General features: G+C 36.0%; 1 protein-coding gene across 1 annotated transcript in view; it reads right to left on the bottom strand.

Annotated features, from left to right (window-relative positions):
* The window catches only part of RANBP9 (RAN binding protein 9), a 92,218-nt gene that overhangs the window by 8,879 nt on the left and 55,427 nt on the right, over positions 1-27,912 (bottom strand). Inside the window, exons 3-10 of the mRNA XM_046640382.1 lie at positions 23,936-23,988; positions 22,850-23,017; positions 18,413-18,435; positions 10,690-10,874; positions 7,771-7,883; positions 6,133-6,241; positions 4,308-4,498; positions 3,040-3,184 (exon numbers count right to left, since the gene is read on the bottom strand). Of these exons, the coding sequence (XP_046496338.1) occupies positions 3,040-3,184; positions 4,308-4,498; positions 6,133-6,241; positions 7,771-7,883; positions 10,690-10,874; positions 18,413-18,435; positions 22,850-23,017; positions 23,936-23,984 (983 nt within the window). The 5' untranslated portion in view covers positions 23,985-23,988. The remainder of the gene's footprint in view (positions 1-3,039; positions 3,185-4,307; positions 4,499-6,132; positions 6,242-7,770; positions 7,884-10,689; positions 10,875-18,412; positions 18,436-22,849; positions 23,018-23,935; positions 23,989-27,912) is intronic.

Here is a 27,912-nt window from a genome sequence, read left to right as displayed (position 1 = left end):
TAAGATTTTATTTTTTCCTTTTTCTCCCCAAAGCCCCCCGGTACATAGTTGTGTATTCTTCGTTGTGGGTTCTTCTAGTTGTGGCATGTGAGACGCTGCCTCAGCGTGGTCTGATGAGCAGTGCCATGTCCGCGCCCAGGATTTGAACTAACGAAACACTGGGCCGCCTGCAGCGGAGCGCGCGAACTTAACCACTCAGCCACGGGGCCAGCCCCAAAGTATTGCTGAATTTTAATTTTAAAAATGCTGTCTTGGAATCTTAGGTGTTTCTAGTTTTCACTCATTTCACATTTACTGAATGAATAAACTACATGCCAGTAACCACATCTGGACACACTGAAGTTGTCAGTATATGTCCTTCAGATCCATGCACACTCCATGCAACGGTAAATACCTCATCTTTATGATTTCTCCTATGAAGATCGAGGTAATGATTATATGGCACAGAAGGACACTTCACAAAAATTTAGGAAATATTTAAATAAAATTGACCTTTTCTCATTAAAAAAGCAATGCATATTCATCTGTAGGGAAAAAACCTTGAATGCAGATGGGCAAAAACCACCCTCTGCACAGTGCCACGGGAGGTAACCCCTGGGGAACAGCTTGCGGTGCATGTGGGAGTTCACATGTGGGTGCCTGGATGCATACACACTTCCAGCAGTAAAACTTACAAGGTAAAAAGACACAGAGGTCTAGGAAGAAGCGGCCAATGGCCCTAGGACTCCTTGTCAGTCAGAAAAGCTTGTTTACTACCTTGATAAATTTTGAGAATTGGTAAGAAAAATCAAACTTTAGAAATAATGTTTAATTTAATGGAAACCCTTAAGATCACAGCTTTTAGTGGTCTTATTAATATACTAAACCGTATTTTTGACAATTCAATATAGTATTTGAGAGGGAGTCTTTCATTCAACACACATTTAAAGCCTCTGAGCTATGTTCCATGTTAGGGGCTAAGGATCTAATGAAACAGCCTCTGCCCTAGAGGAATGAACAGCCTATAAAAAACTAATAACGTTACTCTATTACAGAGGATGAGTACTATGATGAAAGTTAACCACAAGGAGTGACACAATATTTGACGGGGATATAAACCAAGGAAAACATCCTGGAAGAGGTAACACCTGAACTTGAGTTTTACAGCTTGAACAGACGTTAGGATGGAGAGGGAGGGAGGGTGGGGAGAAGAGCATTGCAGATGGGGGAAGTACAACGGAAAAAGCACCAGTCTGGAAGTCAGAAACACTGAGCAGCAGTCTCAGTACTGCAACTTACTAGCTACTCATTATTGACCTTAAAAAGAAGTCATTTACTTTTCTGGTATTCAGCTCTACATCTGTAAAATGGTTTTAATAGTTACTACCATCTTTGTTTACTTCACAATATTTTGTAAGGAAAGCCATTACCAACTATAAAATAAGTGTTACTGTTTAGCAGTCCGGGCGGCCTTCCTTTCTTCTCCTGCTGTACTGTGCACAAAGGAGGATGCTGTGTCATCAACCCCTTTCGTTAAACTTGCTTCCCTGCATTCAGGTAATAAGAGGTCTCTTTAGCAACTTCCTGCCATGAGGACAGTATTTCAGAGTAAAACCCATGAACCGACTGCAATCCCTACCCTCAAACAATGGCAGAACCCTCTACCAACGACAAAGTACTCATGTACTATAAAGTAGTAAAGGCCTAACTTTTTAAGTTTCCATACATAATTTTTACTGCACTATTCTGATTTTGTGTTTTCCAGTATGTCATCTCTACTGTGAGACCACCCTGCCCTTCTCAGTGAAGACAGTCACTTTTCTACCATTCTTTGCACACCATTTTTGTAGACCTGGTTATACCATTTTATAACCTGTACCACACAGCACCATTACTTCAGTAAACTTTTGTTACTTACGATAGATAATTTGGAAATTCTGATTAATCTCCAAATTTGTAAATACAAAGTTTTACATGTACTTTCTCCAGAATAATATTTCCATTAAGATTCTGTGGTAAAAATTAGCTTCTCTTCCCTTCAAAGGGAAATCTTGGCACTGCACTGATAAAGTGTGACCAATCCATAAGACCGAACGAACACCAAACAAATAAAATCTATCATTACTTTTATGAACAAAAAAGTTCTTCCACTAGTCTTGAACCAAAATGAGATTCAGATTCCGGCTGATTTGGGCAGGCTGAATTCATAAGAACTTACTTTCACACACTGGTATTCAATTCAAACGATTACATTTCACGACCCTTTAGGTTTCATGAATATTAAACCTGAATATGTCATAGTATATTGATATAGACATCTTTCCTCCCAAAGCTCTTCAAAGTCCTCTAGAGACCACGCCTAACAGAATGTTTGAGAGACAAAAATTAGACTACTGGTGGTGAGCACGATGAACTCTATTCAGAAATTGATAAATAATAATGCACACCCAAAATTACAAAATGTTATACATCATTACGATCTGAATAAAATTACTGGGGAAAAAAAAGAATGTCTGACATCCAACATCCAACAGGTCCTCAATATTGTCCTCATGCTATATGTTTACTAAATGACTTAACCATCTGCTCTATGCAAGCTACTTAAAGATAGACTCTCAAAAAAGACGCTTTGCAAAGTTAGTTATTTGGAACTCAGGAAACATTCTAAACATTTACACCAAAAAAACCCAAAGAGAAAAACAGTTGTAAACCTATCATATGTTAACATTACCAGTTAAATATACTACTGTGCCTTAACTTAGAAACCTAACAGATGGCAGGAAGACTAGAATGCAGAGCCCTCAATTTGTCCTTATAACCCCACTAGAGGGAAGGGGGAATGCAGAGTAAGAGGAAGGAACAAAGGAAAGCCCCTATGTTCGTACCACGAGGAGGAAAAGCTTTGGGAACTGATTCCCTACCCTTTTATTCTCTGGGGGCTTGGGAACTCCCAGACCCCCACTATTGGCCATTTAATTCAATTTTTCCAAATTATTAAAAATGATGACACCTATAATAAGCTTGCTTAAAGTAATGCACAAAGCTAGGGAAACCACTTACCTGGTGAAGTTACTAACTTGCTGTGATCTTGACATATTTATACTGTTCAGTTCTGGAACATTCAAATTGGACGACTGGTGTTTACTATGGCAATATGACTGATGTGCTTTATTTGATATTACACCATTACTACAACTTTCAAAACCTTGAAAAAGAGAAGAAAAAGATCCTTCATGAAAATAGAAACAAACACTAACTCATTAGCAGGTTGTAAACAATGTACCATATTCTGATTTTGTCTTTAAGTTTTAAAATGTAGGAGAGGCAATGGACTACTTAAGTAAGTAAACAAATGGATACCTCTTTGAAAGAATATAAGGATACTTAATTGTGAGCTCCAACAATCACCTCCTCTAATGTTTATTTAAGGCTTAAGTATGGATCTCATTAAATCCTGACAACCCCCCCTAGGAGGGCAGTGTTATCATAACCCCACTTTACATACAAACACACTGAGGCGAAGAATCTGTCCGAGCCTGAGGTGATGCATGATAGTCAAGAAGGGTGGTGGCTAAGGATACAAACATGAGAATCATTCGCCTTGTACAGGATGGTGATGTCAATAAATCGAGAGGTAGTAAGGTAGAAAGTTATATGCTGATCGAGAAAAACCAAAGGTGTTACTTTACTCTATGAGAGGAAATAGTATTCGACTTCTGTTTTAGAAAGTTAAACCTATAGAGGAAAGATAATACCTTGGGGAAAACAGAATTAAAGACACAAGCAAAGGAAAAAGACTGCGAAGGATCAGAAATAAACTGGCAGAAGTGATAAAAGTCAAGTAAGGAAAGAATTTTAATTAAGAGAATACCAAAGGCCTTAGAGAGCAGACTGGTAAGCCAAGAAAGGGATAAGAGAAACGAACTGGGCAGAGCAGACACTTGCAAGAAGCTCAGCGGAGAAAAGGATAAGAGAGCAGACAGCCCAGCTAGGTGTGGTGATTGGTGGCATAAGATATGACAGCTACGTCATGGCTTTTACATTTATACTCTATTAAAACACACAATTACTTTTCATTACCAAATAGCTATGATTTAATTTCTAGAGAAAACTGGAATGTTGACCTTCATTTATGAAGATCTGCTAATAACCTGTTCTCAGAAACAGCTCTTCTTTAAATTACTTCCTGGTACTAAAAATACATAAATCTGATCCATCCACAATTTTTCTTCCAGAACATCTTGAGATCAAGTATACACATGTGCAAAACAGCTATGCAGACAAAGGAGGGTCAAATTTAAAGATAATGCCATAAGATAGAATCTCACCAGGAAAATGCGCAGTACTTCCTTTGCCCGAAGCTAGACTGTGGATATTCATTCCATGGCTGGGGCTCATACTTGGACTACTAAAAGGTCGAGGACTAACAGGATAACTGTCTTGAGATTTTGGACTTCGGCCTCCCAAACATCGTACTTCACTATCTGTACCATTCACCATTTCTATAAACTGACGCACTCTAAAAAAAGAAAAGAAAAATTTACTTAGATACTCTTCAAATGGCTGTTTATTCATTTAATAGCAACAGATTTCTGAAAGGAAACAAGAACTTATACTTATCAATAAGTTTGGCCTTTTAGCATGCTAAAAATACTAAATATGGTTTCGTATACTGTATTGCTTAAAATAAATTAAAAATTTTCCAGAAAAATGAGGGTATAATGCACAAGACACTATATCTCCATTAATTAAGATTTACTAAGAAAATGAAAATCTATTTGTAGCTATAATAAACAAAACCAAAATGGACCCTCGCTTTTAAGCTAAAAGTAATCAAAATATTTGCACTTGGTAGCAATTCAAATAGTCCATAAAAACAAGATGTCCTTTAATGTCCACATGATACATACAAAGTAAGAGCCTTACTCCCCACCCTGTCCTTAGCCCCAGTCCCATGGGCAACCTCTTAAACAAAATGGGCCACATTTAAACTTTTACTCTAAAGCAAAACAATTCTGACATCTGGCTTACAAAGGGTTTCTGGTGCTTAAAAAGCTGAAATCTAAAGCTTATTAACACCTGAATTTTAAAATAACAAAGATTCATAAGACCAATAAAAAATGCCAAATTAGGATGGTTATTATTAAAAAACAACAAAGAAATAGAAAATAAGTGTTGGCAAGGATGTAGATAAAGTGGAACTCCTGTACATGTTGGTGGGAATGTAAAATGGTGCAGGACTATGGGACTGTGAAGATTAATTTCCTCAAAAATTTAAACATAGAATTATCATATAGTTCAACAATTCCACTTCTGGGTATATACCCAAAAGAACTGGGAGCAGAGACTCCAACATATACTTGTGTACCCATGTTTATAGCAGCTTTATTCACAATAACCAAAAGTGGAAGCGGCCTAAATATCCATCAGCGGATTAATGGATAAACAAAGTGTGATACATAATGATAACGGAATATTATTCAGCCTTCAAAAGGAAAGAAATTCTGACACATGCTTCAACATGGATGAACTTTGAGGACACTATGCTAAGTGAAATAAGACAGCTATAAAGGACAAATATTTTATGATTCCACTTACATGAGGTACCAAGACTAGTCAAATTCAAATTCACAGACAGAAAGTAGAATGGTGGCTGTCAGGAGCAGGGCCGGGAGAGAAATGGGGAGTTACTGTTTAATGGTACCAACTTTCAGTTTGGGACAATGACAAGTTCTGGAGATGGATGGGTGAAGAATAATGTGATTTACTATCAGAGAACCGTACACGTAAAAATGGCAAATTTTATATTAGGTATCTTTTACCACAACTTTTAAAAATGCCACAGGCTTACAGTAAGTTACTTTGAGGAGAAAAACTAGATACCCATCTTCTAAATTAGATTTTCACAGGTTTAAACAAAGAGACAGAATGATAGAAGAGCAAATACATAGCAAAAGATGCCATCTGTTTCTAGTCCTCAACACAAAAGGTTTTTTAATAACCTATTACTTAAATGTGTTAATATTACAAAATTATATGTAAATATTTGAAACAAAGTAAAACAAAAATTAAAACTATTAAAACAAAAATAATTTTGGTTACATATAACACACACATATATAATAAATGTAACATTTTATTAAACAAACTCACTTTAATGTGAAAAGGAGATTAGGATTTCTTTCAAGTAAACTTGGGTATAACTGTTGTGTTGTTTCAATGGCTTCTCCCATTCTTCCTGCTAACACCAATTTCTGAATTCCTATTTAGAAAAAAAGCAAAAGATTAATTTTTTAAGAGTAGAAACATAAGCTTAGTGGACCTGCAAAAAAAGAGTTAGTAAAAAATCTTTTAATAAACTATTGTGATTAATTTCCATTTTTTTCTAAAATCATAGTTTCTATTAGGCAACCAAAGAAAAGTTTTAGACATATTAAAAAATCAGAAAAACAGATACTTTCATAAACTACTAAAAAAAATCACAAACTAATATGCAAGTAATATAAGAAAAACACCTGTTAAGCAACATTGAAGTATCAAACACTAAGATTAAAAAGAGGGATATGTTTATGGGCATACACTGTGGTGATGTTTTCACAGACATATAATTATCTCCAAACTCATCAAGCTGTATACAGTCACGCACCACGTAACGGTGTTTCTGTCAACGATGGACCGCATATCCGACGGTGGTCCCATAAGATTAGTACCATAGAGCCTAGGTGCGTAGTAGGCTACACTGTCTAGGTTTGTGTAAGTACACGCTATGATGTTCACACAATGAAACAGCCTAATGATGCACTTCTCAGAATGCATCCCCAACATTAAGCAATGCATAACTGTACACTAAACATATACAGCTTTTAATATGTCAATCATATCTCAGGAAAGTGGTTTTTTAAAAAATGATCATAGGAAACAAAGAAATAATATTCAAAACGTCTTCTCAAATACAATAACCTTGTGATCAAGTGAAAAAAGAATGCTAGCTTTTGAGTAAGATCTGAATTCAGCAGACACTCACTCAGCATTCCCTGTGGTCAGACATTTGTTAAATTAGATAAGGACAGGAAAAAACTAAGCGATCATCTCCTGTTCACCGGAGTTTATAACGCAGTGAGAAAGACAGGCATACACTTAGCTACAACACAGTGTAATCGGTGCTATAGCAGTTTGACCTATAAAAAAATCTGCTTTTATCCGTCATGATTTCATTCATCATGTTTTGTTTTTATCCCTATGCTCTCATCAAGTCATACCCTCCCTGACCAATTTTAGGACGGCTAACTGTGCAACAGTCATCATGCTGACCTGCCCTTGTTAGACAGCTCTGGCCACAAGCACTAGGACCTAAACAATACATATTTAAGATCAATACTATCTGAAATTTAGATAGCAATTTAAATGCAAAGATATTTAAATTTCTCTTACATATTATCTCCACTAACAGCTAATCATGGGACTACTTTACCAATTAAAAAAAAACACACTTCATTAAATGTTTACTTTCTGAAAGCTCAAGAAAACATTTTTAAAGGAAAAACGGTAGACATTTCTTACAAAAATTTCTCCAAAATTGTATCTTTCTACATTGAAAACACTAACACAGTCCTATGTGAATTTCTTAAAGGTGATCTTCAAAAATGTCAATAAAAATAAATTTCAGAGGCATCAATTTTAAATTCGTATATCTGAAAATGTTTTAACTAAAAAAATTAAATTTCTAAATATCAATGTAACCACACCTATAATCTGAAAACAAGTGTTAGCCATGCACCACAGGGTCCTTACTTTGTCTATTCTTAATGGAAGCTAATTCTTCTAGAACGGTCTGGTCTGTAGATCTGGCAAAGGCCTCTGCTGTGGCACAGTACCCATGGTGGACTAAATAAGACGAAACCATTCTTAAAATAAAAAGAAGAAACACGTCTTTTAGTCAAGAGAATACATGCTTCATGCTACAATTTATATAACAAGGTCGACTCCAGTATTACAAAACCAACCTATTCCCTTGAAACAATTAAGGCTTTAACAACCTCATCTTTAAAGTAAGTTCAAAAAATCATTTTGCTCTATTCATATGGTATTTCCAAAAAGCTAACTGCAAATGCTGTGTTGAGACTACTCTCCCTAAGAATAAATATTACCAGAGAATCAAGGACATTAAATGACTTTCTTTGATTCTTGGCACCCTATTGTCCCCAGGTCCTTTCCTATTATTTCCCATCCTCATATTCAATCCTACTAACCATAATTTCTGCTTCACCTTTATCATATGACTTATTCCAGTAAAGTTTTGGCATTTTGTAAAATAAAACAATTTAAAAAATAACAGATTAACTCTTTGTGTTCCAGAGCTCAACCACTTTCTTTGCCCATCAGTTACATGAGACGGGATCACCAGGTGCGAACACAAGAAATACTAAGGTGGACCTGGAGAGAGAATCTTCCAGAACAAAGTCTATGAGGGTGATAACTCTAAGCAATGAGGAGTCAGCCTTCTAATCTCAATCAGTATGGTTGTGCATAGGAGATTAATTACTCAAAGATGACTTACATGTAAGTGGCACACTTCCAAAGAACAAGTTTATTTTTTTAAAAGCCACCAAGTGGTCAAAACACATATTTACATCTAACCACAAAATGTAGAAAGACGGTTGATTCAACAATATCAAATCAAACAGCTAATATATCTAAATATTCAACCTTTAATCCTGCCTCCATCTGACGTTAATAACGGCCTGGTAGAAAATGACAGGAAGCAGTGGTTCAGGAAAGCAAGACTGAGAGGGCATGGGGGAAATCTCCATGAAACAGATTTTTTCAGTTTATTTCATCTAACTGTTCAAACTAATTTAAGAGGGTAAGGAAGAACCTTTTAAAATGGACTTCCCAGGAGGTCATGGTGTCAGTTTTGTGAAGAACGGAGTAAAGTTGGGGGCCCTCACTGAACTCTGGCTAAAGGACTAAGATAAATAATGTTTCCTTTGCTACTATCCTGCCATGATGCTCCGCGGCAATCATTTTTAAAGCATTAAAGGGATGTAACCCCAGGAGAGCATCCTATCCTAGCTCTAACTCATGGCAACTATGGGATTCTGAGGCTGGGTTCACTGTTCTTCAACTGTGCTGGACAGAAATGCTAGCGTGGAGGCTCTGTTCTCCCAGATGGTAACAGCTCTAGGGAAGAAGCATGCTTTCAGAATCAGCACCATGTCTTCCAATCATTATCTCCTCCAAAAAACACACACGAAAAGTTTTATTAGATTTGTAAATTTAAGACTGTTCAGAGCAATTATACAGACATTTAAGGTGAATGTGTCAGACTGATGGTAACTGAAAGCCTTTGCTATCTTCTTGGGTTAGGTTACAGTAGTGAAAACGACCGTTTAAACTTATCGGTATTTATTTAAAAAGGCTACGCTGCCTCAAAGTTTAAGAGCTGCTGTTCCGTACTATGTCATCTCCAGCCTTTCAGCAAAGGTACAGTCTAAAGTTGACTGTCACAGGAATTATATTTTCCTGCTGACTCCCATAATGAAATTCCACTTTTTCATTAAAAAGTAGACAAAAATTATCAGCTAAGTATTCACTAAAACAAGCTGAAAATTTTTGTAAAGAATGAGATAAAGGTTATTCATTTTATAGTACTTTTATTTGTTGTAGTTTGTTATTTTTCAATTATTTTATTGAAATCTGCAAACTGGTGCAGCTACTAAGGAAAACAGTATGGAGATTTCTCAAAAAATAAAAAATATAGTACTTTTATTGACACCTATTGTTTGCTCTGCTGTTGCCCATCCTCCACCATTGTGATTATTGAATCCTTAGTACTTATCCCGCATTTAGGAATCATAACTCCATACTCCTGTGCCTTGGTCTTCATTCATTCCTGTTACTTTCTCTTGAACATCTAATAACAGCATGTACAAGTAAATGGCATTAAAAATAATTAGTAAGATTTTTTAAAATTCCTCAAGCTGGAGGCTTTTGGTCAGATTTTACTATTCAGAATACGAGCATTTATTATCTCCCTGAATCTACACGACAAATAATAAATGTTTAGTAGAAAAAGGATCCTAGTGAGCAAAAATAGCTGACATTCTTACAGAGTAACCAACCCATTCACTGAAAAAATTTAGCCAAATCCTGAAACAGGAAATGTACATATCAAGCCTGTACATAAATGATACCATTACTTTGATGCTTATTCTTACCAAAACAATAATTTTTCCCCATAAATATTTGAACTATTGCTGAACAACACAACCAAGTTCATGTCCAAAAACCACAGATCCTGAATTACACAATCTAAATAATCTTTCTGAATTTATCTTTTGCATGGGCATTAATTATTAATAGCTGAATCGTGTAACCTATGGAAATCATTAAATCCTACTACTAAGGACAGCAAACGAATTAACCTAACAAGTGATCTAGTGTCACTTGATTTCTTCCTTCAAATCACTAAGTCAGACTAAAATACAATTCTGTAAGTGAGCCATTTCCAAATCAAACATTATATTTTTAATTGTTTTAGAGAAAATTACTTTTTATGAGATTAAAATATAATCAATAATACATTAAAATTATTAGGATATAAATTAGTAGATTAAAAAGCTTGAGCAAATATTCTTTTATACCAAAAGAATAAAATATTCTATAAAAATTGTACTTTTGAATAACGTCACTTCAGATTTCTTCACTTACTTTTGTATCATGGTCTGCCACTCTCCTTCTCGATCTCCAATAGGAAACCGGTCTATCTGCGCCTGTATTTTGGTTCTCCACTCTCGCATGTAGTCTTCTATGTCAAACACAAAAGGATGTTGCCCAAAATTGGCATCGACGACTTCTCCTGGTGTCTGGAGCCCAACAGTAGGATATAAATTTGGCTGTAAGACAACATATTTCAATAGGCATCTATCCCTTTTATGTTAAAGACATTTGTTCTTTCAAATTTAAAATAACAGAACTACAAACTTCACGAATATTTTTAAATCTCAACCAAAAACTAGTAGAGGAAGACTAAAGCAATGATCTAAAATACACTATATACTGCATAAAAAATACTATTTCCTGTAATCTAATCATCAAGAAAAAACTATGAAACAACCTACACCACTTATTTTATTTATTCAGAGAACATGTGCAATCATACTTCTAATAAGCATAATTCTTGCTCTTAAGAATCTGTCATATGGTGGTTCCACAGATTCAAGTATAAGCACACAAGTCAGGTTTATCCTTTTATATATGATGCATGTGATACAGAAACTGCATATAAAAACTAGTTACCACAGAAGTACAATCCTAACTGGGCGTGTACTATTTTAAGTTTACTAATCCCACCTATCTGTACATTTTGGACACTTTTTATAAAGACATAGTGATAAGAACTTAATTGTAAGCAAAACAGTGCCATTCAGACTGGGGATTCTCTATATAAAAGTAAAAGACTCAAACGCACACATTTCAAGAGAGGAAAAGGGTAGATTTAAATATTCAAATTCATAAAGAAATGCATTTTGGTATATTCTAAGATTTTGAGGCTAAACAATCAAGTTTAATAGTTTCAAGTAGACAAAAAATACAGGAGTCCTTTCGGCTCATCACTAGTTGTTTCATCTAAAGGAGGAATGAGTTACCGCAAGTCTACTAAATGGCAGGGTTTAATCATTATAACAATCCCGTGAAGTAATTATTATTACTTGCATTACAAAGATATAGAAATTGAGGATTAGGGGGTAAATTACCTTGCTCATGGTCATTCTACACTATGGCAGGTGGGATTGGAACAGTTTTTTTTTTAAGATCAGCACCTGAGGCTAACAACTGTTGCTGCCAATCTTTTTTTTTCTTCTGCTTTTTCTCCCCAAATCCCCTCAGTACATAGCTGTGTATTTCAGTTGTGTGTCCTAGTTGTGGCATGTGGGATGCCACCTCAGCGTGCCCTGATAAGCAGTGCCATGTCTGCGCCCAGGAGCTGAACCAGCGAAACCCCGGGCCACTGAAGCAGAGCGCAAACTTAACCATTCGGCAATCAGGCCAGCCCATGGAACACAGTTTTTATCTGACACCAAATTTATGTTGACTTGTTCTTCCAATAACTCTAAATCGTACTTCATCTTTGTTCTCCGTATTTCTGCCTTATTTCTTTGCTTTAATGGTTATCACAAGTATTTCCAGCACAAAATCCAGAAAGGATTAAGAGAGGATAATTTGAGTGTAAATATAAGATGCTTAGACAGTTTCACAGCAAAAAGCTAAGAGGATGTGTTTAAAAACAACTGATCAACCAAGCAACCAAAATCAGAAACAAAAGGAGTACTGTCTTAAAATACTGAGAAACAGAGTCACAGTGTATTAGGGAAATAAATGGTAGTGCAATTTTCGCGAATGTACTGATTCCTCAGCAACAAAACTAGCAAGCTGATGGAACTCTAAGCCGAAGATAAGTGAGATACTTATTACAACCTTCTCATTTCATCAGCGAGAAAGCTGAGACCTGAAGAGTTTGAGAGAAATTTCCAAAAGACACAGCTTGTTAAGGACACACATAAAGGAAAAAAACTCATGTCTCTCTACTTCTAGTACAGTATTCTTTCCATCAAAATCCACTGCAAAATTATGATACTTTAAAACAAAAGTATATAAAGCCAAATACACTTAATAAAGATATCAATAGAGTAAAAGGCAATCCTGTTCCTAAGCAGATATAATTCTGACATTCAGCATTGTCAAGAGATGCTTTTAAAACGGTTTGCTACTCTAAATTTCCTTGACAAATTCAGGAAACTAATTATAGCAACAATATAAAAGAAAATCAACATTCATGAATACTTTAATAAAATTGTGCCGTAAAAAAGTTTAAAATTTCCCTGAGACAAAACACGCCATAAATGTCAAGACAAACGGACGTTATTAAAAAAAACCTGCCACACATGTAAAGAAGGATCAATATTCCAAATCTTAACCTTGCTCAATTTTCTAAAATGCAAATGAAAACAAGATCATCTCTGTGCATATCAGATTAGTATTTAAAAGACTGAGAATCCCAGTGTCGACGAAGGTTGAGAAAATAAGCCCTCTCACCACTGGACACAGAAATGCACACTGGTCTAACATTTTAAGAAAGAAGTTTGGCAAAATCTATTAAATTTGACGAAGCCATTTCACTTGTAAGAATTTAATCCTGCAGAAAAACAAACAAGTGCAAAGATATACATCCTACAGCATTATTTGTAATGGCAAATAAAAAATTTTAAAAAGTGTCCATCCAAGGGTGGTTTTTTATACCACATTCATTGAAGCTCAGACTCCAATAATTGTAACATATACCAATATTTTATGCCTAAGAAAAAATACTGCCCATTAAACTCTGACAAGCCATATATTCTAAGATGCATCTCTACTTCACAAATGTGAAAATATGAAGAAATGTGCATGTTAGAATTGTGATAGAACATTTTACAGTAAGATATTATAAAAACAAGGAAAAAGGGTAAAAAAATTGCTTACTGATATGGAAAGGTGTCCAATATATATCACTAAAGGAAGAAAGCAAGCTATAGAATAGTGCATAAACTACGATCCCATCTTCTCTGTAAACATTTAAATAACGGAATACTGGCTAACTTAGGTTTAGAAACAGATCTGGAAGGATATACACTCAAGTTAACAGTTGTCACATCTACAGAGGCTGGGATTATGAGGAACTCCTCTTTTGTACACTTCTGTATTTATAAACACTTCTTTTATCATTTGAATATTTAACACTATATGTTACTTCTATAACCAGAAAGTGATAAAAAACTGAAAATGATAAAGTCAGTTCGGCTAAATGAAAAGTAACTATAATTTTTATACCACTTAACCTTAAAACTGAAGAATTTGAGGTAAAAGGATTAAGGACACAGTCCTTAACTGGTGAAGCTATAAATTTTAAAAGATATAACAGAATTTTTAACTTGCTGGATTCTAGATTTCTAAAAGTAGAATGCAACAATGCAATGGCTTTTAGTACACCACAGAGTTGTGCGGCCATCACCACTATCTAATTTTACAACATTTTCATCACTCTAAAAAGTAACCCTGTACCGATCAGTGCCATTCCCCATATCCCCATTCCAGTAAGCCCTGACAATCACTTTCTGACCCTACAGATTTGCCTACATTTCGTACAAATGGATTTATACAATATATGGTCTTCTGGGACTGGCTTCTTTCATTTAGCATAATGTTTTCAAGGTTCATCCATGTTGTAGCATGCATGTAGATTATGGATTTATGTAAAACAATGTTTTCCAGGAAACTGTTTCTAAATTAAAAACAAAAAAACAAAAACCTCCTGCCTATGTAGAATTAGACAAAAGAGAGAATAATTTAAGTCTCTATGAAGAGAATAGAAAAACAGATTTCCTCATTTCTATTAAGCTATGAAAAAGATAAAGACGGATACTAAAAATACTACTCAAAAGCTAAATAAACAAAATCATGCTCTCAATAACACAGTTTTGTTCTATTAGACTTTTTTCTAATGAAAGTGAAAAGCAAATAATGCATCTATAAAAAGCAGATTTCAAATCAGCTTAAGGAACTGGAAAGTAGCATCATCTTAAATGAGAACAGTTTCTATCACAAAAGGAATTTATCTAATCCCTAACTGAATCAATCAATTTACAGATGGACATCTCGCAAATTGGTGAGGTGAGCTGGTGGAGAAAGATGATCCTGAAAAAGCTCTAAGGTTTTCAAAACTGTATAAACACTTGACATCACATGACAGGTGAAACAGTCTAGGTGAACTTCTCTAAAAGGTGCTCTCTACCAGGATTTAATGCCGCAACTGGCTAGAGAGAGATCACTATAAACATATGTTCCACGGTGCCTTTAAGGGAAAGACCAACTTTTTCCTTCCTTTTTAAGTGGAAGAGTGATACGTTGCATGTGGAAGTCCCAGAAGGTCTCACAGTCATAAAAATAAAGCACTCTCAGAACCACTGTATTAAAAGGACACTTCTAACAACCACCTTCACCACCACTTCACTCACTGTTACAAAGCTGAACATCACCACAGGCTAATTATAGACAAGGCAAAAACCAGAACTGGCGATTCTAAAGAGGGACAAAAAATGATTAGAAGGCAAGACAAAAATAGTCAACATGTCTAAAACCAGCTAAGCCTTTCCCAAACGACCATCATTGTCTACCCAGGAGAAACAAACACTAACAAAAAATCTGCTTGCTCTGACAAGTTGGTTTTACTTGCTTAGTGCCACAAAAAGAGAAAAAACCAACAACGAAACCCCCAGCTACTGAGCACCTTAACCAACTCCAAATGAAACTGAGTCTTACCAAAACCTCTGCAAACAGTCCCAACCACATCAACCCACCTACCAGCAGAGCCCCTACTCTCTGCACCCCCTCCACCACAGACGCTATTCTCTGAAGCCTGCCCTCCTCCACCTGGACACGCCATCACAGACCCACCTGTCCACTCAAGGGTAGGGTCACTATGCTACTTTTCCTCTCTCTACACTACACAGACTGTTTTGCTTGCTACTGAATCATTCTCATCACCAAACAAACATCCTGCTCAATCTAATGAAAAATCTTCTATCGCCCCCACTTCCGCCCCCACCTACTACATCCTATTTGTTTACTCCCCACTGTGGTGAGAATCCTCTCAAGTTGTCCACACTCTATAATTTCCCTCCTAATCCCTTTCCAATCAGGATTTCACCGTCGCTCTGCTGAAACTTTGTCAAGGTCACAAGTGACTCCGCTCTGCTAAATCCACTGGTCAATCCTTGGTCCTTATCTTATGGGATGTATCACAGTGGTATTTGACATAGCTGATTACTCCTTCCTTCTTGGTGTATTTTCCTCGCTTGGCTTTGAGAACACTCAATTCTTTGTCTTCCTCTTACCTCACTGATTGCTCCTTCTCAATTTCCCTTTGCTGGTTCCTTCTCTTCTCCCAAATATGGCATGCCCCAGAACTCAGTCCTTGGTCCATTTCTCTTCTCTGTCTACACACACTCCCTTGTTGATCTCACTCAGTCCCATGACTTTAAATTTAAACCCCAAAATGCCAACAACTCCCAAATTTTCATCTCCAGCCCAGATCACTCTCTTGAATTTCAGGCTTGTGTAGCCAAATGTACATCTGACAACTCATTTAATGGATCTCCCCCTTCAAAACTTGCTCCACCTGTAAACGGCCTTCTCCCTAATCTAAGTGGCATCTCCATTTTTCCAATTCTTCAGGCCAAAAATCTTAAAAGTCAGACTCTCTTTCTCACATTGTCACATCCACTCCATTAGAAAATCCTCTTTGCTTTCAGTTGGATTTTTTTAAAAAATCATTTTTATTTATTTATTCACTTAACTCTTTAATGCATCTGGAACTTACCTTGGTATAAATATGGACACAAATCTTAAAATTATATATATTTTTTCAAAAAGATAAACACTTGTTCCATCACTGCTCATTAAATAATGCTTCTTGGTGAAAAATTTTGGTCTACATGCAGACTCCAAATTTTCCTTGGTTTAGCAAAGTTGTTTTCTACTACAACTCTAATTTATTCTGTTTTTTTCTAGGATTTTCTTCAGGAATATTAATCTATAGACTGGGTGTCTGTTCTCTGCCCGGGTCTCCTGTCACCTCTGTCAAAACACATCTGGAACTGGACTGTATTGTAATCGACGGCATCTTACATCTGGTCAGGCAGCCGTCATGGAGCAGCTGTCACTGCCTGCACAGGTGGGAATCTGTTAAAGAACGAGCTCACCGAAAACTGGGACTTGATTGTTCCACCTAGTGAAACAGCTGGATACTGTAACCAAGGAGACATTTTAGTCAACAAGCCTCTTAAGGACCAACTGACTAAGGAATATCAGAGCCCTGGCTGTTGTTAGGAAACCTTCAGTTAATACCTTCTGGTAATACTAAGAAAGTGACAGCATCAGAACCTGCACCATGCGATCAGCAGCGTCGAAGAAGAGCTCGTAAGAAATGTTCCTGACGGCACAGAAGATAACACCATGTGGAAAACCACAGACATCCATTCTAAAAAAGCAGTTTAAAAGGCTGGAGTCCAAATGCAAAGAAGTTTGACAAATACCTTAATCAATTTATATTGCTTATTTCATCATTTTTAGGTGTGCAACAAGTGATACTGATTTAAAAAATTTATATTTAAATACTCCAAGAGATCATTCAGTGAATATAAAAATTCTAAGTGATAAGAAAGCATCATATCATAGGTTGTTAGCTTTTCCCCCTCGGTGTTATATATGATGCGTATTACAATTGATAATCTTACATGTGGTAAACCAGCTATCTAGAATCAAACCGCTTCTTACATCTCTAGTGATGTGAGTTACCGTCGTCTCTGGCCTGAATTTCTGCAACAGCCCCTCACAGGTCTGCTTGCTTCTACTCTTACTACCCCTGACAGTCTGTTTTCCACCCGGCAGCCAGTGATCCTTTAAAACCTAAAGTTATATCGTGATAACTAAAACTCTGTATTTCACTCAGGGTAAAGGCCCAAGTCCTTACAATGGCCCTCAAGGGCTAGAGGCCGCAGCTCGCCCTCCCCAGTCATTGTCCCTGACGCGCCTCCTACCACTCTCCTACCGCTCTCCGCCCTCCTCACATCTCTCCACTTCACTTCATGCTGTTCTTCAAACCTGCCAGCTGCCATCCTGCTCTAGCCCTGTTCCCCTAACTGTTGCTGCCTCTGCTTGGAACATTCTTGCTCCACAAAAGTCTCTGCTCAAACTGTATAACCATATTCTGTCTTTGGTACTCCCATGCTCTAGTTTTTCTCTTTCTTTAAAAAGTACTTAAAACCTTTTAAAATATGTTACAATTTACTTATTTTTTAATGTATTGTTTATTCTCAAACTTCTCCAGCTTGAATACTCCAAGAGAACAGAGACATTTACCTGTTTTGTTGAATGACGTATCCCAAGTACAGAACCTGCCACACAGTATATATATATATATACACACACACAGTATATGTGTATATATAGACATGTATATATGTGTGTGTCTATATAGACATATATATACATAGACACACACATACTGAATAAACTACTATAATTGGCTGAAAAACCCAATAACCAAAAAAACATATTTCGAATGAATGCATACTGACATTAAAGAGTGTATTTTAAGTAATCATTTCTGATTTATTCCTTAGCTACAACAAACTTCTCTTGTGCAATGGTGTCCAGCGCAATCTGGAGCTGAATTTCTGCAATGGTGGCTAGAAAAAGGATCACTATTCTACGCATGACATATAAACCTAATAAATATCAATAAGACTGCATTCTAAACATGGTTTGTACTAGTTTCTTTATATTTCTTTTAATTAAAAATGTAAAACTGCTTTTAAAAGAAATTGTGTCTTACCGGTAGGTCAGTGAAAGCAATACCTAAAAAAAAAAAAAGTGGCATTAGATGCTGTTTTTCAAAGGCATACTTTGGTGACATGCTGAACTTCTAACTAAAAATAAGGGAAAGAAAGACATAAGAAAAAATTAAAAGCCTAAACATAAAATAACAAGCCTAATTTTTTCTTAGTAACACTGACAGAGGTCTGAGTGAATGCTGTCCCCTCTCAAGATTACCATCCTTGCTAGTCACACACCAGCGTTATTTCTGGGGTACTGCTATGGCCTTCAGGGTTTCTGAAATGACTTCAGATAGCTCTTCAAAGCTATGTTAGGAGCCACATAAGAAAACTGGTTGCAAAACGGTCACAGTTGATTTTGGACCAGCACCCAACTGCTTTATCCAGCTTTATCATTTAATCTTCCTCACCTAAATTTAGCTTTTAAATAATTTGGGGGGGAAGGGAAAGGAGAGATTTTCTGCTATTAAAAAAAGGTGAACAATGGAAAATACAGCACTTTTGCTTCTTAAAAAAAATTTCTTATACAAGTACACTCTTAAATAACTTTTGATTACTCTGGAGAAAAAAATCAATTCCTCCTTCAAAAGATAAAAATTTATACAGTGAGAACTTCTCTTGAATGTCCTGTCAGTGATTTCAACACAGTCATATTCCAAATACACTTGAAAGACAGCAATATCACTGGAATAAATCTACTGGAATCTCAAAGTGATGATTTAATAATCTCCCTTCAAATATGTAAATATATTACCTAGCTGAAAATAAGATAATAAACCAAATATTTCTGTAGGACCTCATTCATATGTTTAAAAAGACTCAGTTCTTGGATAACAGGAGGGGGTGGTGTTAGTGAGTCAGTTAATCTCAATTCTTCTGGCCACATATTCATTAAAACAAAGAAACCACACCAGCACCACCGCCTCTACAGTGCTGATCACCAGCTAACACATGAGGGCGTTTCCGTTAAACTATCTTTAAGGTCTCTTCCCACTTGAGAGTCTATGGCTCTGCCACTGTGGTGTAGCAGCAGGCAAACACAACTAACTGACTCTATTTATTAAAGTAATAAAGTTAAAAGACACACTGACTATAAATCTCTACTACATGTTTTTAAATAAATGTATAAAAATGGTGCTTTGTAAAGTCCTGTTTTTATGACTTTTAAAAACAAGCAGTAAATTCATGTAGGCTCGTCAAAAGGAGAGCAAAGATAGATTCCCCTTCCCCATAGAACATTCTGATTACTTTTAGCTTAGCTTCATTAATAAATAGAAAGCAAAGTAACTGTGGGCCAAAAATGAAAATTTATTCTATAAATTTCAGAAAACTAAAAGGATACAGAAAACAGAGAATAAATTAAGTATTATCACACATATCTTTACCATTTTTCACAAAATAGCAGCCTAATCAATTATTTTCCTTAAAGATGTCTATTTATAACAAAGATTGTCTAAATTTATATTGTTTTAGCAAAAAAATTCCTTTGTCAGTAATTACTGAAATCCTCACTCTTTATCAAAAACTCTAATGAAAAAATCCAACTTAATTCCATAGATTAACATTTTTGAACATTGCCAAATATAGCTACCACAACCTATACAATTTCAGACAACAAAAAGATGGTCCTTTAACAAGTTGGTATAATTATTTAAATTTTACACATAAAACAATTTTTTATATTTCTAATTTCCTGATTTCTCAAAAGGCTTTTTGAAAACTGATTTTCAGGTGATGAATGATATTCAATAAAATCAAAAAAATTCAAATTAAGTTAACCTAGATACCGAAATGTTTGTCTTTCAATTACTTTCTCAAATAAAAATCTTTCCATTTCTCCTTTTTCTTTTTTTTGCTTGAGGAAGATTGTCCCTGAGCTAACATCTGTGCCAATCCTCTATCTTGTGTGTGGAACACCACTTCAGCATGGCTTGATGAGTGGTGTGTAGGTCCAGGCCTAGGATCCGAACCCACAAACCCAGGCCACTGAAGTGGAGCATGTGAACTTAACCACTACCCCAGCAGGTCAGCCTTTCCATTTCTCTTTATATGGTAAGTTAACAGATATTGTGAAAACCTTCATGACACAGAAACTAAAGATGTGTCAGCTTTTGTGTAGAAATTATCCCCTTTGAGAAGTACAAGGGAACAGTAACTATTTGAATAATACTTTATCTCTAGATGCTAGAATCTGCACCAGAGGTCAGCACACTTCTCCTGTAAAAGGCCAGAGAATAAATATTTTCTGCTCTCTAGGCTGCATGGTCTCTGTTACAACTACTCAATTCTGCCATTGTAGCAGGCAAGCAGCCATACACAGCACAGAAGAGAACGGGTGTCGCTGCATTCCAATGAAACTTTATTTAAAAACCAGATGAAAGACTTATTTGGCCCATGGGCCATAGCCTGTTGACTTCTGCTCTAGAGGAGTAATCTCTGCTTACCAAAGTTTTACCACTGTGTCCCTGGCACCCAGCCCAGAGGCTGGCAAACAGTAATAAACAACATTTAGTGAGTACTCACTATGCGCAAGGCAATTACCTAAGAACTTCGCATGCCTCATTTCAGTTTACTCTAATAACCTTAATAAGGTAGGTATCATAATGACCCTATTTTACAAACTGAGGCACAGAGAGGTTAAGTAACCTGCAAATGGTCACAGGGCCCAAGCCAGGAGACAAACGCAGACAACCAAAGAACCCATATTAACCACTGTTATAATGCTTCTCTCTGGGCTAAAAACATATTTATTAAACTTAGGAATAATGCCAGATGTTGCAAATTTACTTAAAATTAGAATGTGATTCCATGATTAGGTACCTTTTTCTTAAAAAGCAGCTCACATCTTTAAAATAGCTTTCTTACTCAAGAGAAATTTTCAGTTTATAAGGTTTCTGAAAATCTAATAGAAAAAAAATAAAGTCACATCACCTATGATCTTCCCACCTTGCAAAATAAAATTTCTTCTCTAGAACAAAGTGTAAAGAACTGTAAAAAGACTAATTTTGGTTTTAAAAATAAGTCTTTTGCATTTTTGAACCAAAGGTCATACCTAAAAGCAGATTTCTTCTGTTTTCATTCAAGGTCATACATATCTTAAGCAGCCAAGCCAGCTAAGACTATCCCAGTTAACTGCTTTATAAGTCAGAGCCAGAATAGTAACAATGGATAAACTAAAGGGGCTACATCCTTCTGGAAACCAGCTGGCCAAAACAATCAAATCACAAATACACATGATTTGCATGGCATCTTTATCAACATTCTTGTATCAATGAGAATATAAGGATCTTCTGCGGACATGGGATAACCTTTAAGTTGGATAACACAGGACTTCAGAATCAATATTAATAATCAGAAGGAAAAGTTTTAAGCTGAATAAAAATTTGAAGACACTGACTTTACATTAGGAGCATCCTGAGACACTAAAAAAGAATAACTATTATCAATATAGCCATAAGTTTAGAATTTTCTCCTAAGAAATGACAGAAAAAGTAGTTTTTGTATTATATTAAAGAACATCTATTTTCTGTCTAAGCATACTATTTGCAGCCTAATTTTTAAATACTATTTATAAGCAAACTGAAATTTCTGTCTTCTGGGGTTACTCAGTTTTTGCCTCCTTTCACTCCACCTAATCAAAAATAATTTGCTGAGTCAAGGATGTTTAAAACAATAAAAGTAATGCGAAACCTTATTATTTTTAAAGCATCAATCTATCATTTATCTATAATATAAAAACCAAAAACATTTCTAAGAAAAGCGCGCATAACAACCATACACAATTTTAAATTTGAAGTGCTACAGGTGCATGTTTGACTAAAGAACCTTAATTTTCTATTAGTCTTTCAAAGGACATGTTTCTTCATGTTTTCATTAATCTGCGTTTATTTATTTCTTAATTGCCACCTTTTATTCTCAGAAGTTTTGCTGTTATTTGCTTGTTTTAATTCTGCTCCTTTTGCAAAACTCAGTTGTAGTCACCATCCTTCATCAATCGTTGTTAGGAGGCCTGACCTTTTAGTGTGTCAGTGCCCTTCACCTGAGTGACAGCATCAAGCTTTTCCATCCTTTGTGCCTACCCTCATACTATACTAAAAACTGACAGCCCTTCATTCTTAGCACCTGCTACCTAGAGATCATACTGTGAAGGGCTTGATTCAAAGCAAAGCAGCAAACACTTAGCATTTCTATTACTGGAGTAAATATCTGAGCATGGGCATCATTTCTATGGTTATTGCTATACATGTAATACAATGTGGCCTTCACAAAATACAAATTTTCACAATTTCCTCAACCTCCACCTGGAAGGAACAAAAAAGTAATTTCCAGAGGCATCTATTTATAAAGGAGGATTATATAACAAACATGACTACTGTGCTGTAAGTACAATAATCACAATATTTGGTTATTTTACATGCAATACATTATCTTAGTACCTAAACTATGTCCATTCTTGGTGTAGAAGCAGGTATTGTTGATAAGGTTAACACAACAGCCAATGACATCACCAGTCGTAAAAGTTGGTCCATAAGGTTGTCCCGTTCCAGAAGAACAAAATGAATGTCCATCATCCCCATGATAACCATATGAATGTTTATCCCAGCCTAAAGAGAAAGTTCCAGTATATTTACAATGAAAAGTAAGGATCCTCTGTGTTAGAGCTAATCACTAAGATTATGACAAGCAAGAACAGTACAACAGCTAGTACAAAGATAAAATTCCCAAATACAGATTTAAATTATCAACAATTACACTATTTTCTGTATTAAAACACCATTTATAACATTAAGGAAAATAAATTTCCCATACAGAACACTAAAACATGTATTAAACAGACAAGACTCCTACCAGAAAAAAAATAAACATAGCAAGACACATTTTCCATGCATATTTCCTTTGCTAATAGACCAAAGGAATTTTGCTTTGATTTGGTTTAAACACACACTCACACACCCAGTTTAATATAAAATAGAAGATTTTGCTGTCTATTCTCAAAAACATGCCCCCAAAATTAATTTTTAACATTAGTAAACAGAATATCAGAAAATAAAATTCAAGAATCAATCATTTCCACTGATTAATGGTTTTTGGAAACAGTTCTGCCATCTCAATTCACACCTTCCTTAGTTTACTTTTAATATCAGTCACATTCCCAGAATATTAAACAACTAAAAATAGGTTAAAAGCCAGGAATGTGTTGGGTAGCAAACAGAACCAACCATGTTAAAATATTTAAAGTAGTTGACATGACTACGTACTGTAAGTTAAAAACACCAAAAAAGCAAAACAAAACAAAAAAGCAACAAACAAAACAACACATAGTATATATCAGTTTTGCTAAATAGCATAAAATTTGAATTTATTAAAACCACTCAGCTTCCACTTTGAACTCATGGTATAGGTTATTAAAAATAGAAAAGCAATCAGTTAAATACCATTTAACTATTTCAAGTTATTATCTGAAATTTTTAGCCAGAAGGAGTTACCCATAAGATTGTACCATAATCCAATTACAAGTGTACCTGGTAGTCTATTCATGTTCACACCTTGAGCAGAAAGACCAATTCCCATGTAACTGTTAAAAAAAAGAGAAAAGCAGACTATTATAGTCACATATGTATAAATTACCAAACACTTTCAACATTATCATAGGGTAGGTACAAGAGTTATTACAATTCATTAAACAGCAAAAAGGGCAATTCTAAGCAACAATAAACCCAGATTCACAGTAAATTCATATAGCAATCATTCATAAACACACTCAAAGTATTAATAATAATTATGCACTCTACCAATAACTACAAAAATCTCTTCAACTTATCTACACATAAGAATTTAGAATTACGACTTCTAACAAAAAGTATAGAAGGATTTGAGGAAGAAAGAAGAAACATTAAATAAGAAACAAATGTGTTTTCAAAAGGAAAAATCTAGACCACACACACAAAAAGGACAGAGATACATATTCGGAAAAAATGTCAAATTCATATAAAAATATCTGAAATACTTAATAAAATTACACTAAAAAGTGTATACTGGGGCAGGCCCCATGGCCTAGTGGTTAAGTTTGGCGTGTTCCACTTTGGCAGCCCAGATTCGGTTCCCACGTGTGGACCTACACTGCTCGGCAGTGGCCAAGTTGTGGTGGTGACCCACAACAAAAAAGAGGATGACTGGCACAGATGTGAGCTCAGTGTAAGTCTTCCTCACCAAAAAACAAAAATAAAAAACTGTGTACTGTAGTGCATCCATATATTGGTTTTCTAAAAGTGTTTTGGCAAATTGAGAAAATCAACCTAAACAGGAGACTCATTAATTTATGAAACTAGAAGAACAAAATTACCTCCACAAAAGAAATACAAGAGGGAAAGGTAATTATAAGGTATGCAATTCATTTTTAAAAGCTTATAAAATTAATAAAACCTGATAGACAAAAAAAAAGAACTAAATAAAAGAGCATACTGAATCCAGTTTCTTAAAAGGCTAACTGGCTAACTGTATCAAGATTTAAATGGCATTTGAGCATTTCAGCTACTATTCCTAATAAAAACTCAGTAACATAAGATTAAAAGGAAACTACATAAATATGCACGCTTTTTTCCAAATTTAATACAACAAGCAAGATATTCAACAGTGAAACACTGAAGCCATTTACATTAAAATCAGGAACATGGGGCTGACTACAACTGGTTAAATGTTGTTTTGAAGGTTTTAGATAATTTCATAAAATAAGAACACAAAATAACCAGTATATTAGAAGATACAAAATTATTAGTAGTTGCTGTGATTACATACAGAGAAAACTATGAAATATACTAAAAGCTTTTAGAATTAATTAGATATTTTAACTGACTGGATATAAGAAAAACAGTTTAATTTCTCTTCTAAGTAATAACCAGCTAAAAAAAGGAAGAGGTGTGTGTAAATGTACCAGTCACTATCACTACAGAAACCATAACAGGAACAAAGCTCTCAAGTAAGGCTCAAAAACAATGTGACAAGAGCCGTAAATAAATGGACATGCTATGCATCTGGATAACGTGACAGCATAACAATGGCAATCTCTCTAAAACTAATATATACATATAATGAAATTTAAGATAGAACCCAAATGAATTTTTGAAACAGGAAAATATGATTTTAAAGTTCATATTTGATCAAGAAAGGATGAAATTTTTTGAAAGAAAAGTAACAGTGTTTGTCCTACTAGATATTAAAAGTCACAGTTAACTGAACTCATGAGAGCAATATTACTAAAAAGAGCATGTGCCAAGTGAGACAATTGTGATAAACATTAAGACACAACATTCACATGTCTAGTCAAGAGGACCCATTAAATTTGTGTTTGAGGAGAGTGGCGGTGGCATCATGGCGGAATGAGCTCTTCCGTTAGACTCTCCCCACTAAGATACAACGAAAAGGACACTCACTAACCAACAAAAGATGGACATCCACACAGCACAACTGATGTCTGAGAGATTGGCGCAGCCATACGTATGAATGTGGGGGGCCTGGACTCTCAGGCAGCAGTGGAAGGAGTTAGTGGATCTCCGCCCCCTCCCCAGTGGTAGTGATCTAGGACTCTCAACTCTGGGAAGAGACAGGGGAACAGGAAGCCCTCTGAGGGAATGCTTTTGCTCTCAGAGTTGGTTCCCATCCCGCTAGAATGCCCCACACCAAGGCAGCTCAGACACCACGTGGGTGCCCCCACCAAGCTGAGCAGCCCAGGTGGACCACCAGTAAGTGCAGAGTGGGAATGCACAGGATTGCACGTACGAAAGAAAGTGCACCTTCCCCCCAACTGGTACAATAGATCGGCCAGCAAGCCAGGGCAGAGGATCAACACCAGAGTGCCTGCGAGTGTGAAGCAGCGGTGGCCAACGGGCAGATGCAGAGAGCCCTATCAGCATAACTTTGAGTGGACAGGAACAACTTTCAATGGATGTGGCAGGTACAGAAAACACAGCTCCTGCCCCACCATCTCCCAGGGGTGGCAGTATTCCAGATACTACCACTATGCACCAGCAAAGTGTCACCCCACCTAATACCATGGAGAAATACATTAATACTCAAGGATGGATGAAAAATGACAGGTCCACAGAAACCAATCCTGAAGTCATAGAAATACAACTTGAAGAACAGAGAATTCAAAATAGTTATCATAAAGAAACTCAACAGGTTACAAGAAAATTCAGAAAGACGGTTCAATGAACTCATGAATAAAATTAATGAAAAGAAATTCTTCACAAAAGTTTACATCGAAACTCTAAAAACAGCCAAAAAGAAATGCTGGAGGAGCCGGCCTGGTGGCACAGCAGGTAAGTTCACATGCTCTGCTTTGGCGGCCTGGGGATTCATCAGTTTGGATTCCAGGCGCAGACCTACATGCCACTTATCAATCCATGCTGTGGCAGCATCCCACATATAAAGTAGAGAAGGATGGGCACAGATATTACCTCAGGGCCAGTCTTCCTCAGCAAAATGAGGAGGTTTGACAATAGATGTCAGCTCAGGGCTAATCTTCCCCCCTACCCCCAAAGAAAGGAAATAAGAAATGCTGGAGACTAGGAACACAGTGAATGAGATAAAACAATCTATAATCCTTAAAAAAAACAGAGCTGACATTATGGAGGACAGAATTAGTAATTTACTGGACAGAAATACAGAACTGCTTCAGGTGGAGGATGAGAGAGATCTAAGACTAAAAAGAAATGAAGCAATTCTCTGAGAAACATCTGACTCAATTAGAAAATGCAACATAAGGATTACAGGTATTCCAGAGAGAGAAGAGAAGGAGAAAGGAGCAGAGAGCTTTTTCAAAGAAATAAGAACTGAGAATATCCCAAACCTGGGGAAGAAACTGGAATTACAAGTAAATGAAGCTACTAGATCTAATTATATCAATGCAAAAAGACCTTCTCCAAGGCAAATACTAGTAAAACTGGCAAAAGTCAATGGCAAAGAAAAAATATTAAAGGCAGCAAGGCAGAAGAAAACAACCTACAAAGGAACCCCTATCAGGCTTTCAGGGATTTTTCAGCAGAAACCTTACAAGCTAGCTCTCGAGTGGAACGATATATTCAAAATACTGAAAGACAAAAACATTCAGCCAAGAATACTCTATCTAGTGAAACTATCCTTCAGATACAATGGAGAAATAAAAACTTTCACAGATAAACAAAAGCTGAGGGAGTTCATCGCCACAAGACCCCACCCCCACAAGAAATGATCAAGGCAGCCCTCATATCTGAAACAAAAAGAAAAAGGTGGACAAAGCCTTGAGCGAGGAGAGAAACAGACACAAAATCAGAAAATTGCAGCTCTCTATCAGGACAGGTTAGCAAACAAAACATTAAAGATAAAGGGAAGGAAGGCATCAAAGATAACTATAAACACTTCACTTTAATTATAAACTCACAACACAAAATGGAATAAGTTGTGACAACAATAACTTAGACAAGTAAGAGGAGAGGGATGAAACCTAGCTAGGCTAATGGAG

The sequence above is a fragment of the Equus quagga genome, chromosome 15 (assembly GCF_021613505.1).
Source record: "Equus quagga isolate Etosha38 chromosome 15, UCLA_HA_Equagga_1.0, whole genome shotgun sequence".
NCBI classification, from domain to species: domain Eukaryota; kingdom Metazoa; phylum Chordata; class Mammalia; order Perissodactyla; family Equidae; genus Equus; species Equus quagga.
The sequence above is the reverse complement of the archived record's forward strand: the minus strand, read 5'-3'. Positions and strand labels throughout refer to the sequence as shown.